The sequence below is a fragment of the Acanthaster planci genome, linkage group LG06, assembly GCF_054643075.1.
Source record: "Acanthaster planci isolate LZ-2023a linkage group LG06, COTS_SCS, whole genome shotgun sequence".
NCBI lineage: Eukaryota > Metazoa > Echinodermata > Asteroidea > Valvatida > Acanthasteridae > Acanthaster > Acanthaster planci.
Genome location: NC_141782.1, coordinates 18,833,746 through 18,850,328, shown reverse-complemented (window position 1 = coordinate 18,850,328; position 16,583 = coordinate 18,833,746). Strand labels below are relative to the sequence as shown.

General features: G+C 40.3%; 2 protein-coding genes across 2 annotated transcripts; one reads left to right on the top strand and one right to left on the bottom strand.

Annotated features, from left to right (window-relative positions):
- Positions 1 to 226: 226 nt before the first annotated feature.
- Positions 227 to 6,531, bottom strand: LOC110983283 (gamma-aminobutyric acid receptor-associated protein-like 2). Its single transcript, XM_022242417.2, has 3 exons — positions 6,124 to 6,531; positions 4,970 to 5,198; positions 227 to 3,667 (listed from the first exon to the last, which is right to left on the bottom strand). Exons 1-3 carry the CDS (start codon positions 6,155 to 6,157, stop codon positions 3,574 to 3,576), a joined length of 357 nt encoding a protein of 118 aa, XP_022098109.1. The 5' UTR covers positions 6,158 to 6,531; the 3' UTR covers positions 227 to 3,573.
- Positions 6,532 to 7,159: 628 nt separating this feature from the next.
- Positions 7,160 to 16,189, top strand: tmem231 (transmembrane protein 231). The gene is made up of 7 exons (XM_022242366.2): positions 7,160 to 7,321; positions 11,015 to 11,181; positions 11,960 to 12,088; positions 12,891 to 13,034; positions 13,708 to 13,789; positions 14,338 to 14,443; positions 15,018 to 16,189. The coding sequence occupies exons 1-7, from the start codon at positions 7,183 to 7,185 to the stop codon at positions 15,184 to 15,186; spliced, it is 936 nt and encodes a 311-aa protein (XP_022098058.2). The 5' UTR covers positions 7,160 to 7,182; the 3' UTR covers positions 15,187 to 16,189.
- The last annotated feature ends 394 nt before the right edge of the window (positions 16,190 to 16,583 follow it).

Below are 16,583 nucleotides of genomic sequence, written 5' to 3'. Positions count from 1 at the left end.
TACACAGCGCAGAACAGTCAGGATGGACGTCCACTCGCCGTAGCAAATCGGACGACGAATTCCAAAGTTCTCAGGGTACATTTGGTTTGAATGTGGAATAAAATGACAACATTTGTCCCAAGGGGTCATTGCACTGAATGAGCTAGGCTCTGTGACCATAACCCGATAACAAAAAGATCATTAGCAAGCCATCACACCAAAACAAACCTATCAAAAGCCGTCGAGGTGTCATTTATATTCATATCACTTTATTTGTAGAATCAAAATACATGTATGTATGCTTGATTGAACAGATGCAATAACAGTTCATTTTAGTTTGTACAAACAGAAAATATATAATTCTAAATTTGAAAATTACAAGCAAATACATGTAGTAATTTTAGACACAATTCCCACACACCATTAACATTTTAGAACTTTTTAAAGCATTTGGAGCTAAAGAAAGCATTTGCATTGATTTCCATACATCCATAAAAAGTTTAACATTATCAAACTAATGCAAAAAACACTCTATTCAGACGTTGAAACTGTTACTGTAGTTAAAAAAAAATTTTATTACCTGAACATTTTCTTATAAACATAAATCTAAACCTCTTTTTTTCTGAATAAATATGAGCTGCAACTAACTTTTACAAACATCCATAGTATTCATAGACAACATTATTTTCTTTAGAGAAAGAAACTTAAAAGAAATCCCAGCCTCTGGATCCTAACAGAAAGTGTCTTGTACAAACGAAACAAAATGGCGTCACCTTTCAAGGGGAATGTAAACAAAACTGTGCAAGCTTGTTTTACTGATACAATATGTGGCTAATCTCTCACTTCTTAAGAGAGAAAGTTCAGTCTGTGACTTCCTCTAAGGTGGGACCAAGACGATTGAGAGTCGAAATGAGGCTAATTGCCCTATTGACAAGGCATGAAAGAACACTGTAGGCATGATTTAAAATTTACATCATTTGTTCCTAGTTTCGTTGATAGGTAGACAGAATTTCACTCTCTGGAAATATGGAGCTCTTCAAAAGGAAAGGTGGAAAGTTGAAATGTTTCAAAGCTCTGACCATCAACTCATAGTTGGCATACAGACTATGACATAACTGTTTTAGATGCTCATTTCAGGTACGTGTAGAGGTTTTTAGGGACACCAATTTGGACAGCACAGAAAAATTTAACAAACAACAATACCGTAACATAACTTGTCTCCTTAAAAAATCATCTTGGAAATCCTTCAGAGTTGATATTCAGTCCAGCATCCAGCCCCTCTACACAGGGCCATCACTGGCTGCATTACATGAGTTTCGACTATGCAGCAAGTATTTCAGCTTGGAGTACATGGCATCTTAACACTGGCTACATAGGTACATACATACATGTACATATTTGTACACAATACTAAGTCAGACAATAGCACCAGAATCTTGTGCATGCTGCAAGTAATCTTGGACAGCCTCAAACCGCGCTCCAATCAATCAAATGAAAAGGCATTTATGGACAGGAATAAAATGAGATTTCTTGAAGTCAGCATGAACCAAAACCTGGTGCTGCTAAGGTCCTGACCACTGAGTTTGGTTACCATCAATGGAATGTTCTTTGTGGTGGTTAAGTCCATCCATTGCCGTTCCATTGCACGGAGAAATTAAAAGAATTCTTGATTCGAAGTGTATAATGCAAAGCAATCTAAACTCTAAATAACGTAAACTTCAACATACATTCACATGAAAAAAAAAAACGGTTCAGACCTTACATATCAAATGGCTTGGATTACTGCTTGCATGAATCTTATCACCAGATCAACTTCAAAACTACAAGCAGCTTTCACATGAAAAGACGTTTTGTCTACTTCTGAATGAACATTGAAAAATATCCTTCAAGAAAAGTCAGGGCAGAGCAACAATGAACTACATGTATAACTGAGTCATCATTCACAAGACTACACCTTCCTCATATACAATGTGCAGTTGGAGAGGTCTGTCACGGACCCCATCAACAAGTCACACATCAACAGAAAGATAGCTGGCGGGCCAAATTGATCTCATAGAGCTGTATGGCACAGAGATGGGCTCTGATCAGAAAATACCTGCTTAGCTAAAATGGGTAGCCAGTCACAATGTCACGCAAAGTACATTACTCAATACTCGTTCGGTGCTCAATTTTACTCGGCACATAACTTTGGCTATACAGTGTTTCCTCCTAAGCAGCTCAGTGAAGACAGCCACTGGCAGGTTCATAGTTTACTTCTCAAGTACTGATTTCTGTTTATGTACAACCAAACATATAGCTTAAAGGTACACAACCACCATTTTCCTTCTGCTCAGAAATACATATAAGCTTGTACCCTTTAAAGACATGCACCCATTGGTATGAGAGCTGCTCAAGTTTAATACTTCACAAGAAAGGTGTAGATTCCCAGTGCATTCACAAATTAACCGATTTTCGACCATACATTTAATGTTAATGTAGAATATTTCTTTCCTGAATTTCAGAGAAAATGTATTAAAAAAATTAAAGTTTAATTCTCAGTGCTACTTCGCAATCGATCTGGTCAATCGCAAATTTCCATGAATCTTTGATAGTTGTGAAAGAGTTTCTTTTTTTATTGTGCTTTGTGCTTGAAGTATTGGTAATCCAATCCATTCCAGAAAAAAAGTGCTTCAAAAGAAACAGCTGGTGTGCGAGAATAAGGGGAAATAAAAAGGGAAATCTTGGTTTATAATTTAATTCAGAATTTCCTGAACGTTTCTTTGGGTGTTTAATTTTGTTTATGTATGAATACTGCCTCGTTTTCCAGACTGAGGTGTCTTTGGTTGTTTGGAACTCAAATGGTGCCTGTCTGTTGCAGAAAATGGCAGAAAAGGTAGTCTGTCATTCTTTTCTGTAGTATTTAATTTGGTTTATTTATAAACAGGAATAAGTTCTAGTAAAATTGAAATCTATTTGAGGCCAGTGGGAGAGTCAACAGTCACTGTAAAGAAGAGTCTTTTAACCCGATATGGTCTTAAACAAACACCTACGGGATCATGGATACTCCAATGAAGAATACGGTACACATGTACATGTCTTCCTTTTATCCCATAAACGGCCAATGGATCCGATTGGTTCCTTTGCAATGGCCATGTTTAGTGCAGTTACTGCCTTCTTTGACAACTCTGGAACAAAATGTTGGCAGATATCCCAAGGGAACTGCTACAGCTGGGACTACTGTCGGTTGTCTTTTGCCAGGATATAATGCACTGCACGGTGCCTGACCATGTGCCAAAAACTGATTTCAGGAGAGAGAAACTTTTCTGTTTTTAGGCTGAGGCAACAGCAAGAATGCATGTGAATATGTACAACGTACATCGTGCAAGCTCCTTAGGTCAGTTATACTGGTGATCAGACTTTTCTCTAACTGCTCCAGGCCAGAAAAAAAAAAATCAGACAGAATCTTGTGCAGCACTCAGGTGAAATTTAAAAGTATTGGAAAGGAATAGGATCACTTTGACATCCACTGGATTTTGGTGGATCAGGAAGATGGGAATTGACTTTTTACAATTAGCTATTTACAGTGGTTTTTCACTCAGGAATGGTATGGTTCCTTCACGACCAGCCGAATGTATTCTCCCCACTATAGGCCACATACAGGAATCCGTCAGAGTCTCTGTGTGCTTCATAGATCTGGCTCATTGTCGCACTGTCAAGGAAAAAACACACACAAAGGACTAAGCTAAACTTAAATCGTCCAGTACATGTAGGTTGAAAGATTACCTGATATGAGTGTAGTTGGATTTCAACTATACATACAGTCCACACTATGCTCAAAGTCTGGACTTGACGAGTCCTGTTTTCTGCCCAGACTTGGACTGCTTAAACCCTACCCCCCAGAGGGCATATGAAGAAAGGCTCAAATCAAAATTTAGGGATTGAGAATTAATGTATGAGGATTAAATAGAAGTTTAAGTCTCCATGTTGAACACAAGTGTAAAATAAACAGGAAATTAGGAATGGCACAGTCATGGATTGATGAATCAATTCCTACTGATTACATGCAACTTCCCTTGTACAAAATGCAAGCATCCTAATCTAGTAGTGGAATTCTGATACGATGTAACCGAGTGGAAGAAATGATGACAATGAAATTGATGTTACTGTTTACAAACTGTCATGACACACTGACATAATTCTATAATCCTATCACCAAAGAGATGTAGTTTATTAGCAGCAGAAATTACATGTTACCCTCGCTGGCCTTTTTAGTGGTCACAAAGTCCAACTGTGTGGCTGTAAATGACTTCATTCCCTACTGTGTTTCACTAAGACACAGGACCAAGTCCATCAAAATCCCACAATCCAAGCGTCCGAACATTGCTCCCTGCAAAATCAAACTGTGATGGTCTGTTCGTGGAGTTACGGCTGACGTGAAAACACCAGTACAGTTGGTAACTCATGGTGCCAACAACTAACCTGGAGTTTCAAATAAAAAGACCTGGGACGGATATCCTGACATCTGAAAAGTTAGCAAAAACTTGACTTTCTGACCTTCTGAAATGCTCCTCTTAGGAGTCTTTCAACACATAAACAAGCACCTTCCTCCCTTCCTCCTCTACTATTGGCACCAGTGGATTTGCCCCCCCCCCCCGAAATACTTTAAATTATCTGCATAAAATGAACAGAGTCTTTGTTACCAGAAATTATGTACAGTGCTTACACGTGGGAGTGCCAGGAAAATGAAGACTTCTGTTCTTCCTTGGTAAGAGCAGATTCTTTTTGTTCTCGTGCACTAAGAGTGTTTTGACCATAAGCACATAATTCAGTGGTCTGCATAGCCAAGAAGTTTGGCCTTGTATACTTTCACAGGAATGTTAAACTGAAGGTCCCAAATAGGGGGAGGGGGAGGAGGAGGAGGCAGGGGGTGGTGATGGGGGGGAGTGTGGAGAGGCAGTGTAGGGTTACAGCCTTTACAGGATAGCTCATCTGCCGGTGCATGTTGCCTCACCTGGACTGTGGTAAGGCCTTCCCCACGAACAGGAACACGGCTTTCTCCGAGGGAAGCTGGATGCGCTTGCGGATGATCCACATGAACTGGGCCACGGTGATGTCAGCGGGCACAAGGAACTTGCGCTTGTCGATGTCTTGGATCTGCGAGTTGGGGGCTTTCTGGACGATGACTGGAATGCGCTCTGGGTACTTGGCACGAATCTTGGATGCTTCCGCAAATCGCTGCTCTGTGTTTAAGCAAAGAATTCCCCAAATTGTCATTTGGTTTTCTTATACTACACTGTGCATGGAATGAATGTAGAAAAATTTGGAGTATACAAACTATCTAATTGGCAAGAACTGCTGTTCCCAAGTCAAGGTTTCTGACAGGTCTAAATTACCATGAAGAACTTTCAGAATATGATATAAAAACATGGACTTTCAGGAACTTCTTACAGTGTAAATGTTACTTAACTGCTTCGAGATCCTTATCAGTCACACATGCACAATCCCTATCAGGCACTAGTAATTAAGGTATCCGATATCGGTCTACTGCCTCCACCTTCATTTGGCAGCTGCCCCAATATTTCACTGCTTTGAAAATGTTTATCATTTCCAACAAGGATTTTGAAAGAAAAAAAGGAGAAGCGACTGTGCTTTGTGAATTGCTCTGATGAAAGACTGTAAGCATGGTAAGTTGTCAAAATAAAATTACTTCAACAAATGTAAATTTCATTACAGAAAGCTGGTCATCATATCACATGCCCTGTTCCAAAGAACAAACATCTTAGTAGCAAGATTTTCCTAGATTAGACTTAATAAATCTAGAAATCATCTCATATTTATGGTAAGTTAATTTTTTGAAGGTTATATTGCTTATTGGTGGCGTCTGTATGTATACATATATGGAACTCTTGCCCTAGATTCCTAGAGCTTTCACTGATGTAACCAATTATATAACAAAGCACCATGCAAAAATGATGCATAACTTGGGTTATATCATATCATCATCATAATTATCATCAGGTTATATGTACATGCAGGCGTAGGGTCTACACACAGTACATGTACACTCATCATGACCAGATGACAGTTAGGCCTATGAGTATGACACAATGTGGCCCAGCCATCATGATCATTTCATTTTTACGACACACGGTGGACAAAACTTACCTTCCGGGGTTTCTTCCTTGAATGCCCACTTCATTTTCCCCAATTATCCCAAATCAATGCAACAGAATGCCGAATGAAATCTTCTTTCACTTTTGATAGTCGCACAAGCCCCAGTGTACATGTAAACGTCACCTGATAATAAGTCGTGATTATGTGCCACCACGAAGTTCCGCCAGCCAACCTTCTGTACTACTACTCAGTACTAGTAGTATCATAAAATACTATTGTTTTGGTTTAGTGCTAAAAATAAACATAGCCATTGACCCCGTCAAAATGGCGGGTTTTGGCTAAGCTGATGGAACTCTCATTGGATAGATGTTGTTCACTGATGACCTAGTACGCGCTAGCGCGAGCACGAAGATTATGTGTGAATGTGCTCCCCACAATCCCTTGCGTCACTTTTTGGCATCTGTATCTGTGCAGCAAGTAGTCACCATTGCCCTTGCCGCTGATACGCGTGGGGACGAGATTTTAGGCGGCCAGATTGGTAACCAGCCATTTGACGATAATGGTACTTTACGATACGTTTTAGGTACCAGTCATCGGCTTTGTCGGGCCTGCCCATTTATGCATGACCGTTTTCCAATACTCAACTCCGTCTCAGATTCGTCCCGAAACTAATCCCCTATTGTGGGTCTGAAGCGTTTAAATTAAATTGGATTACTATAAGTTTTTGCTCTCTTGCATCTTATTTGATATTTTTTGGCACTATTAAACTAATTAGTGCGCTTATAGCTTCAAAGTCAGGTAGTAAAAAAACAGTTGAAGCCTCAACGGAACCGAAGTTGAGTATTCGAAAACGGCCATGGTCAAACGCGGTAAACACCAAACACTGTCGTCTCTTTATCCGCCCAGAAATACAACCATTTGGTGGAATGCACCCCTCAATTTGTAATGTGGCTCAGGGCATTGTTTTAAAAAAAAAATAAGAAAGATAATAAGAGTAAATAGGCCTGTATATATAAACATGATTTCTTTTGTGATTTTAATATTTGATCTTAATCCTAAATAATTTTCTTTAAGTTTTGCACGAGTCTAAATAGTTTGCTAGAATGAAAAATGGCGGTTCTTGAAATTTATTCTCATCCAGTTGATCAGCGATATAAAGCTAGTTTGTGCTCGAGTGCAACATTTTTTGTGATTGCAGCATTCCTGTTTACACTGTTTGCACCGTTCATAATAGTTTTCTGGAGTGAAGGTATTTAAAATCCTTTTTTTTGTGAATAAATACAGTAGTGGTTTGAAAACTTCGTTTAGCATGTTACTACGGGCGGTGTGAAGTTGGTTTCTTGTTCCTCGTTTGACATTCGACATTCAATGTTGAACAAGTAACTGTTCCATATTCGAACGTTGAATAAGTAACCGTTTGACATTCAGGGTGCACTCGCCTAAATGGCTATGGAGTGCAACAGGGACAAAAAACAAACTGTTTCCAATATATGTTGATTTGAAGCTTTGCATGGTGAAGTCATGAGATGTATAGTACAATAGGCTTGCCGTTGCAGCATGGACTAAGTCTCTGAGAAGATGTGTGGTTATTAAAAGAACCAGTAAGTGCTGACTCGACTTTTTGGTCAGGATACTCTCGCTGTCCTTTGGAGAGGGTGCTAGACTCAAGACCTTAATTTCAACCAGGGAAAAACCTATTTCGACTCTGAATAGGGGTCTCACAACCTTTTGTCATGTTGGAGCATTTCTTTGTCTTTAAACCAGAGTAAAAAACGAATGAATTAAACCAAACTTTTTTACAATGAATATAAAACACCTAACCCCCATGCCCCGCCGAGAGATGATGTCATTGGTCTTTTGAATCGGGGAGGGACTCCTTCCATCTCGGCGTATGTGGTTCTTTGGTGTGGAACAATCCCCGGACGCAAGACTTGCCGTTTAATAGATAGAACTAGAGGTTAATACTAAAAACGTCCTTTCTTTCATGAAACTATTTCACAGAATCGAAAATACACCAATTCCACGACTGAGTATACATTTTTTACTGTGCTTATCTGCACATTAGTGACCCCGTTGCGTCCATTTCAACCAGGGTAAACTTAAGGCAGACATTCGCATAGTGAAAACAGCTGTGATGAAAGTCTTGTCTCAGCGGTAGACTTCTCCGCTTGGAAACTACAGTGGAAAAATGAATGCCTCACACTAGACTTTTCGGCCATCGAAATAAAACACCCAATCCCGTGTTTTAGATGTGGATGCTGTGGTTCATATGGAGGGTTGGTTTATAAAGGCATTCCGGATGGGTTGGGGTTTGAAACGGTATTCGTGGCTTGTATTACTGACCACACGTGCACTGGAGGCAAGACTTTCATCACAGCTGTTTTCACTATGCGAATGTCTGCCTTAAATTTACCCTGGTTGAAATGGACGCAACGGAGTCACTAATGTGCAGATAAGCACAGTAAAAAATGTATACTCAGTCGTGGGATTGGTGTATTTTCGATTCTGTGAAATAGTTTCATGAAAAAAAGGACGTTTTTAGTATTAACCTCTAGTTCTATCTATTAAACGGCAAGTCTTGCGTCCGGGGATTGTTCCACACCAAAGAACCACATACGCCGAGATGGAAGGAGTCCCTCCCCGATTCAAAAGACCAATGTAATCATCTCTCGGCGGGGCATGGGGTTTAGGTGTTTTATATTCATTGTAAAAAAGTTTGGTTTAATTCATTCGTTTTTTACTCTGGTTTAAAGACAAAGAAATGCTTCAACATGACAAAAGGTTGTGAGACCCCTATTCAGAGTCGAAATAGGTTTTTCCCTGGTTGAAATTAAGGTCTTGAGTCTAGCACCCTCTCCAAAGGACAGCGAGAGTATCCTGACCGAAAAGTCGAGTCAGCACTTACTGGTTCTATTAATAACCACACATCTTCTCAGAGACTTAGTCCATGCTGCAACGGCAAGCCTATTGTACTATACATCTCATAAATTCACTATGCAAAGCTTCAAATCAACATATATTGGAAACAGCTTGTTTTTGTCCCTGTTGCACTCCATAGCCATTTAGGCGAGTGCACCCTGAATGTCAAACGGTTACTTATTCAACGTTCGAATATGGAACAGTTACTTGTTCAACGTTGAATGTCGAACGTCAAACGAGGAACAAGAAACCAACTTCACATCGGTGTCACTACGTACTTTACTCTATAGCTTAGGCTTTAGCATTTAGGCCTAGCGGACCTAAATGAGTAGCCTAACGTTATTCAGTTCGGGTGTCGGTCACGACATGATCATGTCGGTCACGACATGATCAAGAACAAATTACCATGATGGCCACGTTTACCCCAGAACTGTGGGGTCTGCTCTGCTCCCACGAACTGAGCGGTCGTCGGGCCTCACAGTTAAGTTCTGGGGGTAGGTCATGCTATTGACTAGTATTAAGAAGAGACTTTCATGACTTTGGACATGTTGGACTATGTTACGTAAAAGTTGGAGTTTAAACTTGGGGTAGGCCTATGAATAATTTGACCAGGAGCAAAAAAAAAACCCTGAGCCATAGGCCTATTTATTATTATGCAGATGAGGTTTAGCCAACACACATGTGGCCCTGTGGGTTTGTGTATTGCAACAAATTGACAAAGGATAAAGTGGAGGTACCAACATTAATAGCTTTTACAAATGAAGAATTTAGAGGAGTAGGCCTATATTATTTTCCAACATATCCAAAGGGTATGAATAAGTTTAGCACAACTGTAAACAAAGTATTGCTCATGAAAAGAGCTTTACACAAAAATCACTAGTTTTGACCACTCAGGTACTATTTCTTTAATTTATTTTCTCAAAATACATTAGAAAAAGGCTTTATCTCACCATGAAAATATTTTTGGTTGGGTACATGTATTCTTATTTCCAGGAAGTGGAAAAAGACGTAAATTTCATGAAATGAAGCAGCTGCTTGCTTGGCATGAATTCTCGTGGCCCTCATTACGTATGCAAATGGCCCTAAAATGGGACATGTGCAGTTAATAGTTTCCCACTTAAAAATAATTTTCCCTCTTGGGCTACTGCTGCATGTGTATATTTTCTAACACTTTGATGTAAAGTAGTTCATCTTGTGCACAGGTGTAATAAATTATTGACATTCAAATAATGCACCAAAGCCCATGATGCCCAGTTGCCTGGTGAGTCTTGAAGCTTAACAGTCAGAATTGACTATGTTCTAAAACTGTTCTGAAGCAATACCGAACACATAAAAACGCCGTCAATAAGCCATGTGTGAGTTAAATTTGAATAACATCTGGCACACTGAGTTATCTGATTGCACATAAACATAAAAATTTGAATTCCCCAAGACTAAAGACACTGTTGCTATACCTTGTGATTCGGGGCAAGCTTTTGCATAGCGACCACTATCTCTGGAATGGACTGGTTCCTTTATGCCATTCTTATCCATTGAGAACAGTGTATTGTTGCAAGGTGTCTTTTATGTAACTAAGCAAAAACTTGCCCCGAATCACGAGGTATAGCAACAGTGGTTTTAGTATGGAGAATTCAAGCTGTTATGTTCACATGAATTAAAGAACTCAGTGTACTAGATCTGGGTCAAAGTTAACTTGGAAAAGGCTTATTAATGATCGTGTAATTTCGCTCGATGAAACCAAACAAGTTTAGGCCCCCTATACACTTGCAGATAAACGTACCAATTGAAGGATGAGAATAGGCCAATAGTGTACCTCTGCATTACATTCAGACTTAACATATTTAGGATTAATTCAATCCTATTTTGCCTCTTTTATGTTCTGTAAATATATGCATAGATTCAAAATGTCTGTGGCTAGTAGGTGTCAAAACCTCGCCATTCAAGTTGGTGCTCTAGTAGTTGAATGTAGCTCTGCGATCAGAACCAACATAACCCACGGTTTCTTTCGGTTTCCTCTGTGTAGGGTTATGGCTCAAGACAGCTTTCTACCGGGAGCAGCCCACGGTTCAGTTCAAACACCAGATGCTCCTCCTTGTCGACACGCAAGATGAAGCGTCGTACCTCGCCTGGAGCACCTACCAGAACTTCAACCAGTTGCAGCAACAACACCTTAGGATTCCCCTTGTCAAGGTACGGAAAGAGTGTGAATGATCACTGTTCTACTTGAAATTGTACAGAATGTACCGAAGGTTAGGTTTGGGTGACCATGTCCTTGCCTTACAGAGGACTGTCACCATAAAAGTCTCATCTAAGTGTCACACTGTGTAGGACAAATGAAAACATTACTTGTGCAAGAGCACTGCAAAATAAATCACTTGCTTTACTGCACTCATTAGTGCTTCACATATGGATACATGTAGTTGTGCGCAGCTGAAATTTTAGTTTTCTCTTGCCAGGTGAAAGCCAGCATCACATACACTAGCTGTACTATTGTAAAAAAGTTGACCAAAAAAGTTGGAGAAAGAAGCTGCACTCTGTAAATTAGCAAGTGTTTGTATTTGTAGCCCAACTCAATACTTCTCTGAAATAGCATCAGATACAAGCTTCTGTCTCAAATTTTCATCATGCACGGTTTTGTTTAAATAGAAAGTTGCCCACCACAAAGTCTTCCAAGGTCAACTCAAGGCGAGGGCTACTCAAGGAGGCAATAGAAGACAGGAGCTCAGTATAAAAATTGATTATGCATAAAGAGAGCGTTTTAGTTTCTGTTCAAACTGGGGCAGATTACAAGCAGCTGGGAAACTGGCTACAAATGGCAAATGGAAATGGCAACAGGAAGTTAGAACACTCCAGATGAAGCTACCTTTTGCCTTTGGGACAGAGAGCCCGCATCTTCACCAGAGGTAGCGTCTGATTGTTGTTGCACGGCTTTTCTTTTTTATTTATCCTTTCTCCCCGCGCAACAAAGACAAGAGAAGAAGATAACAACCGTGATGGCAAGTACGACATGCTGCATTTCTCTGTATCAGTACCCGTCCTGGCAACGGAAAACGTCTTTGGCGTCAAACTCATTCTGCTCTTTGACTACAGGTTATACGTAAGTGATGGGGATTTTGAATCCTTCCGGTCTTTCAACTCACTACAACCCCAGTGCCTTTTGTCCACAGAGTTAGCATGTGAGCACACTTTGAAACCTTTTGAAGTAATTCTGCATGACACGTGTCTTGCTTTTCATACCCTTTGCCAATCTTTAACCCTAACCTTCCCCAACCGCACAGAATTAAACAGTAGTAAAGTGTTTAATTCTGTGGGGATAGGTCTGGTAGGCCCATAACAGCTGGCTTTTGCATTGGGTTTGGCATACCTCAGAAAAACAAAGTCCAACAGCCTCTGTGCACAAAGTCCCATATGGGTGTTTAAACTTTGTGCGAATGGGTAAGGTTAGGGCCAGCAACCCTTGGGAGGTTAGGGTTAATAAGATCAAACTCCAGGCCAGCGCGCGCCAATTGGACAATTTGCACAAGGCATATTCCATAAATTGCACGGGGGTGAAAGTAAAAACTGAAAGTAAAATTCTGGAACAAAATCATTGGAAATCCATCATACATTGACTTTTTTGACTCTCTGACTAAAAAGGTATTTATGAATGGGAATAAATATGTGCTTCACCAGCCTTAAACTATTGTTTAAGACCGGCTCAGGAGACTGAGTGCTGATAATGCCTTGGCCTGCGGTTCATGCATTAGTTGCGTCTATTCTCCTTAACCAGGTTTAAACGCACATTTAAGATGGGCCAAGCACATATTTATTCACTTATTCCGAAACCTGTTTCCCTCTCGAAAAGACAAGAATGTTAACACGTAACATGTCTATGTCATTGTCCACTTGTCTGTTTGCAGAGGTTTTCGTCCTTGAGGATGGAGACAATGGCTTACATTGAGCACACGTCACCACTGAGTGGTTCAGAGTTCATTGCAGACGGTGAGCTGAGGTTACGCCTAAAGATGCCTCTCTCTCACAAGGCATTAGACACGAGATACGATGTGAGTTGTGGGCGTAGCAAAGAAAAGTGACATGTGGACTGTAGGCTTCACGGTCCACGGATTGCCAAAGCCATGCCGCAAACGTTTATTCTTGGCCTAGCTTGTTAGGTTGTATAGATTCCATCTTTCCTAGGACAACTGCGAGACCTTCAGTAATACATTGTTACTTTATTTACATCAAAGGATGATCATGTCCCACAGACTCAGCCGTCCTTTGGACCGATTTACTCTTGGACCTGTAGCCTATGGACCAATCGGCATGTAACACAGTGACGTCATGCTGTGGTTACATGTGCACTTTCATATGGCAGTGAGATCGGACGTGATCCATTGACCTCCCGTTGGAAGACATGCATGCAAACAAAGCTTGAAGTCATTATGTTTTAGGTCTATTCCGAGAGATACCAATTCTGGCATCACACTATTGGGGATGCAGCACACATTCCGAAACTTAGGGAAAATGGGCATTTTAGTGAGTCATATCAACCCTAGTAGTCAAAGAGGCGCTCGTCATGCACACGCATCCTTCAACTGAGCACAGTACCACCATAGCTAATGGCTTTTAAATCTTGTGGATGGATGACTTCAACCCAAAACATGCTTTCAAGATAACAGCTTGTCAGTTACTTGTTACGTCACTCTCTGGGGCTAAACATGTTTCTGATCTTTGCAGACTGCCGTCATCAATGGGGACAGTGTCTTCATTTCAGATTACCAGCTGTCCAAAATATTCAGTGATTACATTTCAAGAAATGGTAAGCAACCGACTTCTTTGCCGCTCAGGATTGTTTGGTGACTTGACCTGTTCTTCAGGTTTTTGACTGGTCATTCCCTTGAAATATGGTGTTTCACAATAGTGCACCACCAAGCGTTTGCAATGCGTTGGCTGATCACAATGCGCGAAATTTGTCGACCCAGCGCTCGTTTGGAAAGGGTCAACAAATTTCACACATTATGATCGGCCAACGTGTTGCAAACTCTTGGTGGCGCACTATTGTGAATCGCCTGTATTCGGCCACTCACTACATCTTGAAGCTCAGACATGTCAGATAAATGAAGTGAAGACCACAGGAAAATCCTGTTTGCAGTGCCGTCTTGTGAAAGGTGATTTTCATAACTTGTAAGACTGACCTTATGAGCCAGTGAGGGCCACGGTCCCTCCAACTCCATAGGAAAGTGCACAAGTAAACACAGTGTGGCATCATCACTAGACAGGCCTATTCCCATGTGGTTGTGTAAAATTATTAAAATTATTAAAAATTATTTAAATTGCAATGAATATCTTCCGCTTTTATATTATCAGTGAGCACATATTTTGAATGTCGCTACCCTGTCTGGCAGAGAGGCCCAAGTTCCTCTGAAACATTCCTGATCAGAGGGACTGTGCGCTACCCAGAGGAACTCTTAGTATATCCTTTTTGAAATGCCGCCTTTGGATAATGATGTATAATTTGGCCAGTCTCTTTAACAATGTTTGTTTTCTGTTAAACATACATCTGTTTGCTCTGTATGCAGGTTTGAAAGAGTTTACAATTTATTCCAGCAGTCAGAAAACGTTGAACATGCACTCAGGGTTTTCTGTTTATCCAACACCAGTTTACTGTCCAAACATTTTGTTGCAATTTATGACCTTTTCAAGACAATGTTCTCTTGCTTCAGTGAGTCGTCTTTCTGCAACATGTCTTTTACGAGTCACAGTGGAATGTGAGTGCACAGATGCAAGTTAAGCTGGTTTCACTGAGATTTGTTCATCACCGGCAAACACTGATGTGTCCCCACATTTCTTATTGCACAGAAATGCTATTTTACGTCTCTTAGACCTGTAGCCCCCTTCACGGCATGACAGCCTTTCAAGAAGTCTTGCCAAGCCCTCACAAACTTATCGGATCTATTGCTGTTGTCATCCTGAAAACTCACACGTTCACTTCCGTGGTCGGAATGACAATTGATCATCAGAATAAGTTTCCCTTAACTTTTGCACACGTATGTCCCCGGATTTTTCCAAGTGATGGTGTGGGCCTGGGTGCAGTATCTCTCTCTCCTCCTCATTTTCATCTACCTCATGACCAGAGTCAAGACGTTCGTCTTTCAGAATCAGCTCATCCGAACTCTGGTGGAGCGGCCCTTTGTCCCTAAGGACAAGAGGCTTTGAAAAGCTAACGGCCGGGCACTGAGGGAAGGACGACGACGATCCTCTTGGTTCCACAGTAGAGGGAATAAAATTCCAATGCTTAACTCGTTTCCCGGTGGGAAAAGTCAACTTCCCATTCTAGTTGTTGCCAAACGATATTCATTTTGTTGTCGGCGACAAGGATTCCGGGTTTTTTGTTTGGACTGCCTGCTGTAAGCTCAATATTTGTTTGAATAAATCGAATCAAGAATAGGTTTTTTTTTGTACAAAGCTTCCTGCTGCATTTTTATTCGTGAGGCATTGCACATGAACAGCAAAGGACAGATGATGAAATTCAGGTTGAAGGATCTAGATGCAGGAAACCCAACAATGAATTGAAAGTTGACTCTTTGTGGCAATTTGTCTCTGTCATCTGCCAAGAAGTGTTATTGCATTGGAAAAGAAATTCACATTTACAAGCAGAGTGTGCATATGCCTTACAAACGTGTGTGAATTCAGTGGGCCTTATACCCGAGGAAGCCATTTTTGATCTTGTTCATGGAGGCCGTTCTATAAATTGTTAACTGCTGAATGGGGTGACATCAGACTAGTTATATGGGCTCCAAGCCTTCCTTTCAAGTTTTTTTCAAATCTGACGTAAGACATTTAAGTATGTTTTATCATAAATATGAAATTATTACTCAGAGTAGACAAGTACTAAATTTGATTGGAAATTTCACTTTATTCTTTCACTGATGCTGTCAAGTTCCAAAATGAAGAGTTAATGTCACTTTCAATTTCAGTGGCTGAATCATGATAAGGTTCAACCATTCAGTAGTCCATTCCAGTGTTATCAAAAGGAAGGCAGAAACAACGTGAAGTTCATCTGGTTCCTAGTTGGGGCTTTGCTTGCTGGTGGAATATTGGCTAAAGAAGCAGATGGTGTCACTACCAAAGAAACTTCCCGTTAAGTTCCGAATATTCACTGTTGATTGCATTGGTACTCCCTTAGTAACTACTGTACTGAAATTACTTAAAACTGAGGGATAACTGCGATTGGCTCAATTTAAGTATTTTTGGATTTTGTAAATTGAGAAAAAGTACTTACAAAAACTGGGAGAAATTAAACGCTTCCAATGAGCATTACTCTTGGAATTCCGAGGGTGTGTTAAAGTGTGTTTAGCTGTGCATATTTTTTTCTATTCATGTTCATACATTTTAACACCAAGAACTGCTCATTTGTAATTATGTACATGTACTTACGTTGACCAGAATTTATTCTTGAAGTTAATAAAAAAAATGAGATTTTATAATGACAATGTGAAATGTACAAACCAAAAATTGTTTATATATTGTACATGTAATGTGTAATAAAAGCTCTCTACTTTTGTGTTGTGAAAAAAACAACCTGATTCAGTTCTGCATTCTGTTTCAGACTT